Source organism: Uloborus diversus, chromosome 1 (genome assembly GCF_026930045.1).
Source record: "Uloborus diversus isolate 005 chromosome 1, Udiv.v.3.1, whole genome shotgun sequence".
In the NCBI taxonomy this organism is placed as follows: Eukaryota; Metazoa; Arthropoda; class Arachnida; order Araneae; family Uloboridae; genus Uloborus; species Uloborus diversus.
The window spans coordinates 64,303,640-64,319,507 of record NC_072731.1 but is presented as its reverse complement, the minus strand read 5'-3'; the positions used below and the strand labels follow the sequence as shown (position 1 = coordinate 64,319,507).

General features: G+C 31.1%; 1 protein-coding gene across 1 annotated transcript in view; it reads right to left on the bottom strand.

The window, feature by feature from the left end:
- LOC129234620 (uncharacterized) overlaps nt 1-15,868 on the bottom strand; it is a 52,604-nt gene that overhangs the window by 13,340 nt on the left and 23,396 nt on the right. Inside the window, exons 6-11 of the mRNA XM_054868653.1 lie at nt 9,774-9,944; nt 9,537-9,619; nt 7,613-7,688; nt 7,423-7,527; nt 3,403-3,645; nt 1,769-1,895 (exon numbers count right to left, since the gene is read on the bottom strand). Coding sequence (XP_054724628.1) covers nt 1,769-1,895; nt 3,403-3,645; nt 7,423-7,527; nt 7,613-7,688; nt 9,537-9,619; nt 9,774-9,944 — 805 coding nt within the window. The remainder of the gene's footprint in view (nt 1-1,768; nt 1,896-3,402; nt 3,646-7,422; nt 7,528-7,612; nt 7,689-9,536; nt 9,620-9,773; nt 9,945-15,868) is intronic.

Sequence of the window (15,868 nt, the reverse complement as noted above, 5' to 3'; positions counted from 1 at the left end):
TGTACAATACATGTTAGTATATTAAAAGGTTTAAGAAGTAAATTAGTATAAAGGTAAAAGTTGTTTACAAAAAGCTATGTTTAGGCAAACTTAGTCCATATCTTGTAAAAATCAATCCTGTAATATCAAATGCAAACAGAATCTAATCAGGAAAACTAGCACAAATGTATGAGTTGCCAAAGTATTTAACACAATATTACAATTAGCTATACTGTACAACATTACTTTCCTTTCAAGTTAGCATTTCTGCCTCACTATATGAGTCCTCAACATAATATAATTTTTGGGAGTATAAAAATAAAACTGCTAGAAAAATATTTGGGTATATAAAATTCAACATTTCAGAAAAAATTAAATATTAACATAATGCCAAAATTACATAACGAGTCAAGACTAATGCGGCAGTCAAGATTAATAAAAGTAAATAGTTTGATTCCACATACCAATTAATATTTAAAGTATATAGCAGGAGTAAAATAAACACTAAAATTGAGAGTTAACAGATTCTTCTGCATTTTATTCTTAAACATTTTACTGCTTGATTAATTGTGATTACACACTTTACTAATTTTAGTAATTATGTCAATAGTAAATTTATACCTTTATACATAAAAATTATGTTTCAGTGATTGTTATTTCGTTTAATAATGTTTAGATTTCTATTTTATACTTAGTCAAAAAAGAAATTAGGTAGGCAAATATCCACAGAATCAAACAAAATAACTATTCTCCATCATGACTCGAAAGTAAAAGTGTGATGATAGATTTCATGAAGTTTCACTGTTCAACAGTACTCTCTTCCCAAGCAGTGTGCAGTATCCTTGTGGATGGAATTCATAGAAAACTTGCTCCTTATATTGTTTTCCCTAGATTAAATGTCTCACAAGACCTGAAGGACTATATGACTGCTGATCTGGAAAGATGTGGAAGGAATGCTTTTTGTGTCTAAGTTTCACTGTTGGTAAAGTTTGCTTTGGATCCAATTCAAAAATGAGTGTAGCAGGAATTTGAGATCTAGAGGTTTTAGGCGAAAACTAATTCGAGATCAACATGTAAAAAAACATCGAATTTATAACATAAATGCAGGAAGGTTTTCAAGATAGCCAGGATGAAAATAAACAGGTTCAATTTAAATAAAATAGAGAAAGAAATGAAAATTTCATTATTAAGAAAAAAGAAGTAATATTTACAATGATTCTTCAAAAAAAAAAAAAAAAAATAGATTCTGCTTAAAATTTTTTTTAAACTTTTCTTTTTACGAAAAAAGAACTTGATATTTTCACTCATTTAGAACAAATATTTACTTGTCAAATGGGACGTTGAATTCTAAAAAATAAATACGCATTTAGGGGCTGTCCACAATTGATGTCCGAAATTGTGACATTTTGTGACAAAGGGAGGGAGGAGGTAAAAGAAGTATGACATCATGCACTTTTTTTAAAGAATATGTTTGATGAAATAGTGTGAATATTAACAAATGGGGGCAGGGGAGTCCAAAATGGTGAAAAAAAGTGTGACATCATTTATGTACAGTCCCTTAGATAAAAGCAAGTATTATAAACATAATGATTCAGGGATACTTAGAACTATTTTTTGAAAGAATAAAAGTTTAAATGAATTTATCTTAAAGAAAAAATGTATTTCACATTATTAGAGATAGCCAAAATACATATTTCATAAATATATTAATCAGATAATTTATTTGCTTCTTATCTTCATAAGTTTGTATGTGTATACACATACATAATGCAAATAGTTTAAAAATTACCTTGAGCAGTTACAATTTCAAAACTCATGTCAGTGTCCAAACCACTTTTCAATAGCAGCACTGCATTTTTTGCTAAATTGCTATCTGTAGAAATTGGAGGATGACATAAGGATTCAACTAAACAAAACTAAAAGAGAAAATAAAATTACCAAAATGTTCATTAATTAATGAATATTTTTATTATTATTTCAACTTGATAGAGATGAAAAACTAAAGAGATTATATATTACTATTAATACTATCAATATTACAAACTTCAACCTTTTCATTTGATGAATATTTTTCAAATACCTTTGTTTTTTTATGCATATGTTTTTTTATTTTTTTAAATGAATTCCTTTTGAAATAACATTAATTTTAAGTTTCATTCTATCCTCATTGTCTTGAATACAGTAGCAACTAATTAAGAAGTGTCTACTGGTTACTGACTATAAATTGTAGTCTTTCAGTTAAATAAGAATGTTTACATGAGGTAGAAAGGTTGTGTTGACTAAGAAAAGGGCAAAACAAGTGAAATTAAATTTTTTAAAGAGAATTTCTATGGTTTAAGTTAAAAAATGATATTTAAATCAATGATTTAAAATATATATATATTTAATTTAAATCACAATAAAAACCACCGATTCTAATTCAATTGGCTTGAATCCAGACACCCTGCTTACATCTATCTACCTGCTTTGATTTAAAAAAAAAATCATTAAAATAGTTGTAAAATAATATACAGATCAGAGTTAAGATTATTTTCAAATGTAAATTAATTTTATTTCCATCTACTGAAAATTAATTGCATTAATTATAGAAATAATTTTTAGGGAAAATTTGAATCTTTATTAAATGATTCAAAATACAAAATGGTAATAAATTTCATGTGTTGCTTTGTGGGCTATCTAAGTGATAACAGCCGGGTATTTAAAAGCAATTTTTTTCTTTAAACATTATCTTAACTTTTGAACTTAACTTAAGTGTCTTGATAGTTTCCAAAGTTCTAATATAATTAGTAATCCTGCAATTTACACAGTAATCTTTAGCATTGATGAACTTACAGACAGCCTTTTTTATTAGAATTTTTTTTTTACCACTAAATTTACAAAGAACTCTACTTTTTTTTCTTTTATCAATTTCGCTGCAATTTTACAATTATAATTTTACATTAAACAACACATGTTGCGACAACATTTTTATTTTCAAATATTTAGTAATAATGATCAATTAAGTAACAAACACATTAGTATTTAATGTAATCATCCTTCTGTTTCATGAATTACAATTCATATTAAAAACAAATCAATAAAAAAATAATAATTAAATCAAAATTTGTTTGTATAAATAGTTTGGACCTACTTGATACGATCAACAGAAATTACAGTCCCAAACAAACACTAAAAGTATAATGCTACAGATAAATTTCGAACATGAGAATTGTCTAACTAAAAGATATCTATGCATATGCAGCAAACTTAAAACTAGGTTTCAGCACACTTGCACAACAAAATAATTTCAATGAATGTACACAATAGTGAATCCCATTTTTAGCCATGCAATATTTGATAATTACAAAATTTATAATTCATGATGTCAGTCTTACAGCAATTTCATCAAAAAATAGCAAAACAAAGATAAATAAGGAAGCACACCTGAGAAATAGTAACAGGGCTAGTGGGACTACAAATGGAATTGCTAGATGAATCAGAACTTTTGTTTTGAAGCTGGGATTGAACTCCAGTAGATGTGGAAGCTGTTGATGAGGCTGGGGGATCCAATAACCCAAGTTGAACTAAACTTTTAGTGAACTGTTCCCTATTTACAATGTCACAAAGATAAGTTATCATTTTCTGAAGAGTACCTCGGTGGCAAACTAAACGACTCAAAACCCACGCCTGAAAAATGAAACATAGTAGGTTTTAATTTAGGTTCAAAATAATCATTTAAAATCCAAATCAAATGAAGACAAAAACGATATACACTACAAAAATCAAAAGAGCTACATCAAAAAACAATCTGGTTTGTACTGGTGCTTCTGGGTTCAATAAAGATTTGTTGACTTCTGTACAAGTTCTGAAAAGACATGGGAGATTTTCATCATGAATATATATATTCAAGGCTTACTCTCCAAAAATGAAAGTTATCTTAAAAAGTACTATGATTACAGTCGCCCATTGCTACTTCACACTTTAACTTAAACAGCTTTCCTCTTTCGTAGTTTTTTCAAATCTATATTCATTATTCTTTCTAGTAGGCTTGTTTAAACTTTTTCCCTCAAAAGTGAAACAAAAATACTCTTTTTAAGAAAGGCAAATGCCTTTTAGGGGCTATAGTTGAACCAGCTAAGAGGGGGAGGGGGGTAATAATAACAATGAGGAGAGTGTCAAAAACCATTATCTGCTTTCAGACACTTACTGGTGAATATCAGTCACAGTATCATTGTAGGGGGTAAAGCCATTTGTAAATGGTGTTCAACTACTTGCTTTTCAAACAATAAGCAACACCTTCAATAGGGAAAGAATGCAGATGCAATGCTGGGGAGATACTGCTACTCATTTGCACTTATATCATAACCCATCAAGTTGGATTATTTTTATAGGTAGTGCATAAGTTAAAATGTTTTGTAGTTTAATGCACAACAATAACAATGTAATATTGATAACATTTAAAATGTCTTACTTCCTCATTTGTAATATACAAATACAAAAGTGACGACCAGCAACAGGCTCTGGGCCCAGCTAGACTGGTCCTAGTCAATTTACAATCCCCAGTGAAGATCAATGGCCCTCTTAAAACTGTCTACTCCTTTGCTCATTACCACCTCTTCCGGTAAGCTGTTCCAAGGTTCCACTACCCTGCTAAAATAATAATTTTTCCTAATATCCATGTTAGCCTGAGATTTAAATAGCTTAAAACAATGACCCCTTGTCCTGTTTTCAGTGCTAAACTTTAGCCTCGTAACATCTTTAGTTTTAATAAATTTAAACAGAAGAATCATGTCCCCTCGGTCTCTTCTTTGCTCAAGACTGTACATTTTTAGCCTTCTAAGCCTGGAATCATAATCTAAGTGGGAAAGTCCACTTATTAGCCTTGTAGCCCGCCTTTGAACCCTTTCCAATACGTTAATGTCTTTCTTAAGATAAGGAGACCAAAACTGAACAGCATACTCCAAATGGGGTCTTACCAAACTTCTATATAAGGGCAGAAGAACTTCTTTAGATTTATTTGAAATAGATCTATTGATAAACCCAAGCATCTTATTGGCTTTGTTGCTAGCAATGCTGCACTGTTGGCTAAACTTTAAATCCTGACTTATTAGGACCCCCAGATCAGTAACTTTGTCTGCCTGACTAATGACTGAACCTTGCAAATATTAACTTGTACACTTATTTCCATGCCCTAAATGTAGCACTTGACATTTCCCAACATTAACAGCCATACCCCATTTATCAGCCCACTCCGTAATATGATCTAGATCCTCTTGCAGCTGATTTGCTTGTTCTTCATTTTCTACAGTCCCCATAACTTTGACATCATCAGCAAAACAATTCATGTTCCCAGAAATATTTTTGTGAATATCGTTCATAAAGACAATGAACAAAACAAGCCTTTCAGTTATCATTACACTCATATCTTGAGTAATATGAGTGTAATGATAACTGAAGGGCATTGCTTCCTATTTAGAGGGTTTTATGTTAACCTATTATACATTGCAGGTGTATATATACAGTTTTGGTCAGGTAAAAGGCAGTAACTGCAATTTTTTTTTTTTTTTTTTGCATTTTTTCCATTTAGTGTATCTTAGCTTTATTGTATAAGCTTGCTTATTTGGTTTCCGCAGAAACAAAATCGTGAAAAAAAATTCCAATTCCAACAATTCCTTATTGCTAGTAATCCAAAACAAGTTTCTTCAAATATCTCAAATATTTCTGCAGATACTGCGGTTTACCTGCCCATGGCAGTACAGTTGCTCATTCAATGCGTTAACTGCCCCAAGCATATATATATAAATCCATCTGAAATACTATCAATTGCATTGCGCTGTCACCAGTAAAATTATCCCCAAAGCTTTAAAATGCAATATTTTGTATTTTATTTTTTTCTCTTATTCTTCATTCTATGAAAATAAAAAGATTTTAGACAGCAAAACTTGCTATCATTTAATCCTAATGCATCAATAACTATGAGCGCCTATGTGAAAAAAATCAAGTAATGGCAATGGAGATTGAATTTTGCATGCTTTCCTCAGCAGGTAAGGGATTAAATAAACCCATTATTAACCCCTGATGAAAATAAGGAAGAGTGTTATGAGATTGGCATGTCTGCACGTGTATTTATATATCTGCCTGTAGCACTGTAGCTCATAAATAGATGAGTCGATTTTAATTTTCTTTTGGTCCGAAGGGAGATTTGATCAAGAGCATTCTTAGCTAAGTCTCACCTTTGTACAATTTATAATTTCCAAAAATAATAATTAAAAACCTCGAAAATAGCGTTTTTCTTGATTTTGGAAGTGAAAACATATTTACACAGAGCTAAAATATTAGTACCAAAAGAAACGGAACTTTTTCGTGTCCGATGGAGGTCTGACGAACAAAGTTCATCTTAATGTGAGATCAGCACAGCAATACAGGTCAGGGTTTTTTTTAAAACTTTTTAATATAATATTAGTAATTGTTGCTTTTTTATAGTTGTGTATTTTGCAGGGCATGTAGGTGATAGAGCATATACTTGGCGAGAAATTGAAGACATCGGGAAATAGGTATCAGGAAAGAGCAGCTAACCAAAAAACTCCCTTCCTTTTAAATTCTAAAATAACTTATTGCATATTATATGAAAAAAGGAAGATAAGAAAAAAGAAACTGTCAATAATAATGAGTAAAAATATGATGACGTGTATATATGTACAAATAAAAGCTTTAAAAGGAGTTTAAAACTGCAAACAGCTGTTTCGGCGTTAAAAAATGAAACCCCTTCTTCAGCAGGGGTGCCCGCCCCCAAAGAGAAAGGCCTCCCCTAAATACCATGATATCCGCCGCCCAAAAGCAAGAGCCCCTCCTAGGTGGGCACCCTTGTCTTCAGTGCATAAAAAGAGCAATAGAACAAGCAGTGGCGTAGCTAGATCCGACTTTCGGGGGGGGGGGGGGTTACTTCTTTTATATATATATATATATATATATATATATATATATATATATATATATATATATATATATATATATATATATAATATGTGTGTGTAATCGCTTGGAATTTTTTCCTTTCTCTTCTCTCTTCTTTTTCTTTTTTTTTTTTTGAGACTAACTTTTCGGGGGGGGGGGGGTTGTCCCCAAAACCCCCCCCTTAGCTACGCCCCTGAGAACAAGTCATCCACGTCTTATTTTTCTTGTTCATTTGTCAGTCGTCGGACTTGGTTGTTCCATTTCTCTTTTTATGCACTGAAAAAGGGGTTTTATTTTATAACCCTGAAATAGCTGTTGCAGAATTTTTTTAACTTCTTTTAAACGCCTTTATTTGTTCATGTATACACATTGTCATATTTTTACTCATTTTCTTGTACAAAGTTTTCCACTGCTTCTTTTACATAGCCAATAATAATATAAAACAGTAATAATTATCAGAAAATTGTGTATATAAACGCATAAGACTCTAATTCTAAAAAAAATACATACTACTTTTGATGTTCCTAATTTGAATAAATACTTCCACTCTTTCCATGTCAGCTTTTCATCTAATGCTGATTTCAGTTCTTCAATCCGTAACATAAACATTGGAATCTATAAAGATCCAAGACACAACTTATTGGAATGACACATCAAGAAAATCAGGATTAAAAAAAAATGAATAAAAAAGCAAGAGTACCTCATCAATTAGCTGCTCCAAATTTTTAGCTACAGACCTATTTTTATTTACTAAGTTCATTTCACTGAAGCTTTCTCTATTTTTAAAGGGAAACAAAAAGTCACAGTCATGTTACTAAAAGTACTGATTAGACACATAAACTAATGGACAATATGATTTACACTACAAGGTAGTAGCAGCATAAACAAAATTCTAAGAGAAACTCATAAAAAAGTTACTTTGATATTGGAGAGTAATAAAAACAGTTTGGAGAAAAATAAATAAATAAATAAACAAAAGATAAAATATTTTATAACAAAAAGCACAATAAAACTTTCTCACAGCTAAACTTACAGGAGGTTCATGCTTTATTTATTAATTTATTATTTACAAAATTCATGATAAAAAAAAAATCTTGATCCTATCAAAAGTATGAAATAAATACTATTTTTAAAAAAAAGATGTTCAAATATATTTATCTTAACCTGGCCATTATTACTGAAGAAGTAAATGATAATCATAAAAAACATTTTTTTAATTAAAATACAAAATGTTTGAAGAACTATATGTTTCTCATATTTTCTTGCTGCAAAACATTTACAAAGCAAAAAAAAAAAAAAAAAAAAGTGAACAATTCCATTCATTTATTTTAAACTAGTCGTACCCGCAGGGCTTTGCCCGTAATAGAAATATTAAAAGGTCTTTTGGTTCGCCTGTATATTTACAAATAATGTATGATGAATTTTCTTGCCAATTGGCTTGTACCCATGTTACGGTTCCACGTTATGATAATTTCATAATTTACTCGTCCATCTTATGATAATTTTGTTCTTAAAATTGGAATAGAAAAAGAATGACATCGAATTTTTGAAAAATCACTTTGAGGTGCACACCCCATGCCACAAACCAACTTTGTGCCAATTTCATGAAAATCGGCCTAACGGTTTAGGCGCTATGCGCGTCACAGAGATCCTGACAGAGAGACTTTCAGATTTATTATTAGTAAAGATATTGGGAAATGCTCAGCTTCTACTCAAACTTTTCTTCATAAACCAGACGCTGAAATTTCAACATTTAAGATATATTTGTGTTTACTTTCCCTTAATTCACATTAAAAAACTAAACTCCAAACCACTTCAAAACTTTTGAGTGCATCCACAAATACTCAAACTAGTTCTGTACTGACATATGTATTCCTCTTTAGCAGTACCATCATCAATTTATTTCTTCTTGGTGTTGGGAAAAGGCTGAATTTACTTTTTTTTCCTCCAAAAAATAAGAAAAGTTTTGACTGATGGACATTGCAACAAAACATGGAAAGGGCACCAAGTGCGGTAGAAATACCAACCAGTCGGTTTCACCAACAAAAGAGTTCAGATCTAATAGTACCACACTCTAAGCAGTTCTTTTAGTCTTGGGTAGACATTACAAATTTTTTTGCATATATTTATTCAAATACAGTTTCATTTCTTTCATGAAATAATTGCATGCAATCTATAAAAAGTAGAAAAGAACTGGAAAGATAGTATTGGTTTGGAGTTGCTTACATATTAATTTTTAACTTTTTTCTGTTTTTTAACACAAAAACTGAACATGAAATTAAATATAATACTGCAGAAGAATTCATTTTTAAGAAAATGCTAGGAAGGTTTAAGTCCACTGAAAATTATGAAAGTTCCATTAAAAATATATATTCCCCCCTCTCCTACTCTAATCAGTAATGAATGAAAATGCATTACTACAGTGATGCAAAATATATTTCCAAAAAACAAACAAAAAAAAGAAAAGAAAAGAAACTGAATAATACTTCACGATGAAGTAAGCACAATTAAGTATAACATTTGAAAAAAATACCCAATGCTTTGTCCTTATGTAAATATAGAATTATTCAATGGAAGGGGAGGGGGCCTAATATTATACAAAACTTAGTTAACACACAACTTACTTTTTGTGCATGAGGGTCAAAAAGCTCACAGTGACCCTTTCATGAAAACTTCTTAATTTCATCAATTCTCTCATGTGTAAAGCCTGTAAGGAGAGGTTTCAGCCATTTTTAAATGAAAAATACTATGAAAAAAACTTGATATCAACTTGATATTCATTCTCAGCCAATAGCAATAGAATTCAGGCCACTAACAAAATAAAATGGAAAATCAAGATTGAAAAATGAAGTACATCTCACATTTTTAAGAGATTTTCCTAAAGCTTCACCAACACTTCCTTTTTTCCATCTGTCTGCAAACGAGGAAAAGTTTTTATCACTATTATTGCTGCTAGAAATACTGATGATTTGTTCCAGTGCAGATTTTGTTTCTGTGACAAACTTAAACATGGAGTCTAAAGTGTCTTCAATCTGTTGAATAATTAAAATATTTTAATATAAAGAAATAAATAAATAACAAAAGTCATTAACATCATCATCTGGTTCATTTTAATTCATAAGCAATCAAATACAAATACAAATACAAAAGTGACGACCAGCAACAGGCTCTGGGCCCAGCTAGACTGGTCCTAGTCAATTTACAATCCCCAATGAAGATCAATGGCCCTCTTAAAACTGTCTACTCCTTTGCTCATTACCACCTCTTCCGGTAAGCTGTTCCAAGGTTCCACTACCCTGCTAAAATAATAATTTTTCCTAATATCCATGTTAGCCTGAGATTTAAATAGCTTAAAACAATGACCCCTTGTCCTGTTTTCAGAGACAAGGGGTTCAGAGACAAGGGGTTCAGAGACAAGGGGGTAAAGTTATAAAACAATGTTTTATAACTTTAATAAGCAATAACTTCAACTAGAAATTTTTTTACCAAATATAATTTTCACATCCTCAATTCTTCAACTACTTTCTTTACTAAAAAATAAAATTCTTTTGAATGTAAAAAGACATCTTTATGTTTATTCAAAAGTGAAATAATCTTCCACTTCCCCCGATTTAGATGCAGAAACAGGACAGATTCTATTAAAAATTCCCCAGGGAGATAGCTTTCCCATAAAGTGCTCTGCACCAAAATGAACTTTATACAGACCATTGAGGCTCTAAAATAAGATCCTTAAACCATCTTCCTACTATGCGAAACAATTTAAAAGCAAACCATGAAATAAGTTTGGAAAAAAACATTTGAATCTTCACGCTCTATCAGAACCTTATCTTCGTGTAAGGATTTGTTTTCCAAAATCTTGTTCACTTTTTGCCAACTATTTATGCATTATTACATAGTATTTGCATTACATTCCTAATGAAAGTTGTTGAATCACGGCAATAATTGTAAAAGGTTGTTCAGCAAAATGAATCACAGTATATTTTTGTTAAAAAGGTTTTATGTATCTTATCAGTCATTTGATTAAGCGAGAAACTTTTAATCAAAATTTTGAGCATTTATTTTCACCTACTAGGGTGATGGCACCAGTAACAGATAGCCATAAGTTTGGATTTAAATAATATGATTTTAGGCAGGTTAAACTGATGTTGCTGTGGTCCATGAATATGGTGCAGTCATCTAGTGTTATCAGAGTGAATTTCTTGAGTCAGGAGGTATTTACAAGGCAGTAGTGGAAGGTTATAAATACCCACCATGAGGTTAGCTGGTGTTTTATGCTGCTATTTACGTTAAGAAGGTGAATGTTTTCAACCATCATTTTGTATTGTAAAATGTTGATATGAGTGCATGCTGGAGGTATTTTTAATGTTTGAACTGTGCTATTTTTGGTTTTCACATCGTTTTTCACGTACAACCCCTTCTAATGTGAGTTTTATCTATATCTGTTACTCATCCCCAGAAAATCTAGTAACAGACACCCATGCCTGTTATTGGTCCTTGAAGCCTTTTTCATTGTTTTCTTTTTTTTTTTTTTTTTTGCTTCAGAAGAGGTTAGTCATTGATTTGATTTCATCTACAGGTTCAATATTGAAAATCGAACAACATGACTAGTCTCAGACAGGTGTCTGTTACTCAAGCCATATTTTTTTGCAACATCAGAATAGTGAATGCACCTCTTTTTTTCAGTTCAGGATGGCCTCTCCCTTGCCAAAAATTCTGTTACAGTGAAGAACAGATGCAAACAGTCTTATTGGATGTAAACAGTAGGTAATAATATAAGTGTTGCCCATGGGCGTCCATATGAAAATTTTTTAAGGGGGGGGGGACTCAGATATTTTCACCATGGTTTAGCAGGATATTTTTCCCATAGAAACCGATTGCAGTACAGATTAGAGTTATTAAAATTTTACATTTTTGATAACTTATTCATTAATGGCTGGAAAAGAAATGTTTTTGCATTTTTGCAAAGGAAAAAGTACTAAAAACAAGGAAGTTCTCATTTCTAAGGGTGGCTTAAGCCCCCTCTTGCCCTCCTATATGGGCGCCCTTGGTGTTGCCAATTTATCAAGGAAAAATAGAGTCCCACAAGTTACACTACTGAGCAAAGTAAAGGGCATTTATCCTAGCATAAGCAGGACGGGTTCAGATCCGTGCTTTCAAAGGATAAGGGGAAAAAACTGGTACTCTGCATAGCCTCATCATCTAAAGCAGGGTTTCCGATACTAAAAGAAGAATTTTTCAGGGTGGCGACAGGAACTGTGAAAAAAAGTTCCCTGACTTTTCCCTGATTTCCCTGATTAAGTTCACCAAATTTCCCTGATTTACGTTACCACTGATAATGGTTTTCTTTCTTTGCTCTACTTGAAATCCATTGTATGCTTGTATAAAATGCAGTATTTAAAACGTATTAAGTTGTGTAAAGTTGTTGAACTAAAGATATATTTTAAAAACATGCTACTTTTTAAATGAAATGGTTTTAAAAAAAACATATCAAGTCAATTTTTTTGGAGGAAAAAAACTTACAAAACAGTATATTAAATTTTTCTACAATGGAAAGATTATAAAAAATTAAAAAAAAAAAAAAAAAAACTTTACTTCCAAGAATTACTTAGTATAAGAATTTTAAGAAAATATTAAAATTACTCTTAAAAACATATGTGTATTTATGATAGAACTAAAAAGTAATTGAAACTATTTTGAACTAAGTTTTCAAACAGTATAATAATTGTTGCAAGAATAACAAGTAATAGTGAAAGTATAGAAGTAATGTAGTTATTCTTATATAACTAATTGACATATTTATGCAAAACAGATGAAGCCATTTGACATCCATTCATAGGGAGCTTTTCTCTAATCAAGAACATAGTTTTAATGAATGAATACAGCATTTTAACAATTAAAAAAATATATATATTTACTTAAGTACACAAGTTAACTCTATTTCAAATGATTTCAGTATGTAACGAGAAAAAATCTTAGATTGCTTTTGTAACAAACAACTTTGAAATGCAAGAAAAAAAAAAAGCAATTAGTAAATTTCAAAATATATAAAAGAAGAATACAACTTGGTTATAAAATTGAAGAATCACTTAAGTCTCAAGAAAAGAAAATCTTTATAATCTGTGGTGACAACAAATAGTATAACGGAAAAAAACAAAGTTTTTTTGATTGCAAGTTCAATTTTAGCAATTAAATTAAAAACGCGAAGAAATAATAACTTTTAAGCTTTTATCAGTATTAACTCAAAAACCAAAGATTTCTTCTTGAAATCGTGATTACAGTACGCTAATTACTTCGAAACAATAGAATAAAGGCAAAGAAGCTAAGGCATTAATGAAGGTTTTCTCTTTGCCTGAATGGTTGTTTATTTTACGTAGCATTGAAAGCATAAAAGGAAATTTCAAGCTAGGTAAAATAAACAACCTAACAGACACAGAAGCAATCTTAGGAAGTTCATCCTGTGGGTAATAAGTAAGATTCAATACTTTGACATTGAGGAAAAAAGATGCACAAATATGCGGCAGTGTATAATTGCACCTCATTAATTTAAATTTTTTTTGAACAGATAATTGGCAGAAAATGAGTAGGGAATTAGTGTACTTAATTTTGTAAAGCAAAAAAAAAAATTTTTTTTTCTCCATAAAATCAATTTTCCCTGATTTTTTGTTATTTTTTCAAAACTCCCTGATATTTCCCTGATTTTTCCCTGATTAATAAAGTTCCCTGACTTTTCCCTGATCTCCCTGATCTGTCGCCACCCTGTTTTTAGACAGTGTGCAGCTGCTGTTAAAGGAATTTGGGGAGAAAACTTTCTTTTACTGATGTTTTGGGAAATCATGGTACACTGGTTTCCTTAAACGGAGTCCTTCAGTCGCTCATAGGATCAGTGAAAACCTTACATTGTCCCGTTCAAAAGTAACCACAGAAAGCCTAGGCAATTGGTTCAAGACTGACCAAGAGAAGTACATTCCTTCAGAAAAATTAGTGACATTTAAAGAAATGAGTGCCTTCCATTCTGTGGAAATTGAAGATAAGTTCTATTATGAACTGTGGAAAATAACTGAATCAGTATCCAAAGAGTCATGGGAGGAAATAAAAAGTAAAGAGTGAACGGGACCATTGATTCTGTTCAAGAACATCTACCATCAAACACAATTCAAGATCAGTTACTTCTAAGTCACCTTAAACCCGTCCCCTAATCATCCAGTAATTGGTCAGAACATCCAACAACCTGGAACATCCAAATCCTGCGAGACTGGTGATGGTGACAAGACCATTAGTAGTGTCTTGGGCAGGATTCCCAACCGCTTCAAAAAAGCCCTTGTTTCGGTTCCCTCCCATTCTGCTCCTGCTAAGAGTGTAAATATAAAATCTAACAACAACAATAGAACACAAGTAGCAGTTATTAGTTCACAAGAGTGACAAAGCGAGGAGCTGAAAAAACAAAAATACAAACAGGAACAAGAAGAGGCTAAGAAGATACCGGCTGAAGCAAGACTTCAAAAAAAAGAAGGAACAATAAGACATCAAGAAAAAGAGGAAACGATGAAGAAAAAGAGAAAAACAGAAGAAACCAATAACAAAACCACAAAATTACAGAAAGAGGAAAGTGTCATTATTTACAGAAGAAGAATGCCATCCAGTTTAGATTTCAGAAGGAGGTGAAGAAGACTGATTACCTACATATTTTTATTTTTACATTTGCATAGTTTAGTAAAAAGGCTGTTAGGCAAATTGCCTTCCTACTTATATTATAAATGAAATGCTTTCAATTTTGAAGTTTAAATCCAGATAATTGCACGAGTTTAAATCTAATTTTTGTGTGTTTGTAAAAACCTTGTTGTTGTCTTAAATTCTAATTTATTTATTATTATTTATTTATTTATTATTATTTTTTTTTCTTGTGATGAAAATTTTCTAGTTTAGTAGGTATTCAATTACTGTTAATTTGAGTTTAAAGGCTTTTGTACTAGAAATAAAGAATGTTTGCAAATTTTAAGAGAAAAATGGAATTTTGTCTATTACTAATCCTGTCTGTTACTCATCCTTTTAGCCTGTCTGTTACTGGGTATCACCAGATTTTTCGGTGTCTGTTACTGGGATTTGGAGCTTTCTTCGAAATTCAGCAAATAAAAATAGAATTGACTAATTCAGAGGATCCAGAAGCAGCCAAACGTTAGATGAGATGTTGTTGCATGGGAGAAAAATAGTTTAAAAAATCTAAATACATTTAAAGGGTGAGAAAATTGAGTTAACCTGAGAGCGATGTCTTAAGCATGTCTGTTACTGGTGTCATTACCCTAGTTGATTCTCAAACAGGTTTTAGCTCTTTCTTAAATTTGTGAGATTATTTTTACACATAAACTGCAATCCATAATGTAAAACTTCAAACTAATTTTGGGGTGTTGGAGTTGCGAGTCAAATGCCCAAAAATTTTAGGAGTCAGAATATGACTCCACAGTGATGGTAAACACATTTGTGCTTTGAATTTATTTTATTTTGATTCAGTCACATTTATCTCTGACTAGTGTTAATGTTGTCTATGCGAGAAGATATTTTGATTTTTATTAACAACTATTTTTCTTATTTCTTGAAACGAAAAATCTAAGAACATATTCAGAATCTATACAATTTTTTTTCCATCTTTTGGTACCTTCTCCCAGAGGCATAAATGCTAAAAATGTTCAAATTGTTCAAAAAATACCGTTAAAACAGTTAGATAAAAAACCTTTTATATATATCTTCTTAACAAAACACTTTTTCCGAAAAAGTTTGTTTGAAGCAAATCCGTCTTTAACTTCGGGATCTATGGTTGTCTTAAATTGCCCCGCAGATGCTAATGTTAAGTTTTATTGAACTGTTTGAAATTGAACAAAAAAATTTTCAAACAAAGAAGTGAAAAATGGAAATGAGTTGTAATGAAAGTCTTTGCTGAGATATTTTGTTAAAAAAAAACTTG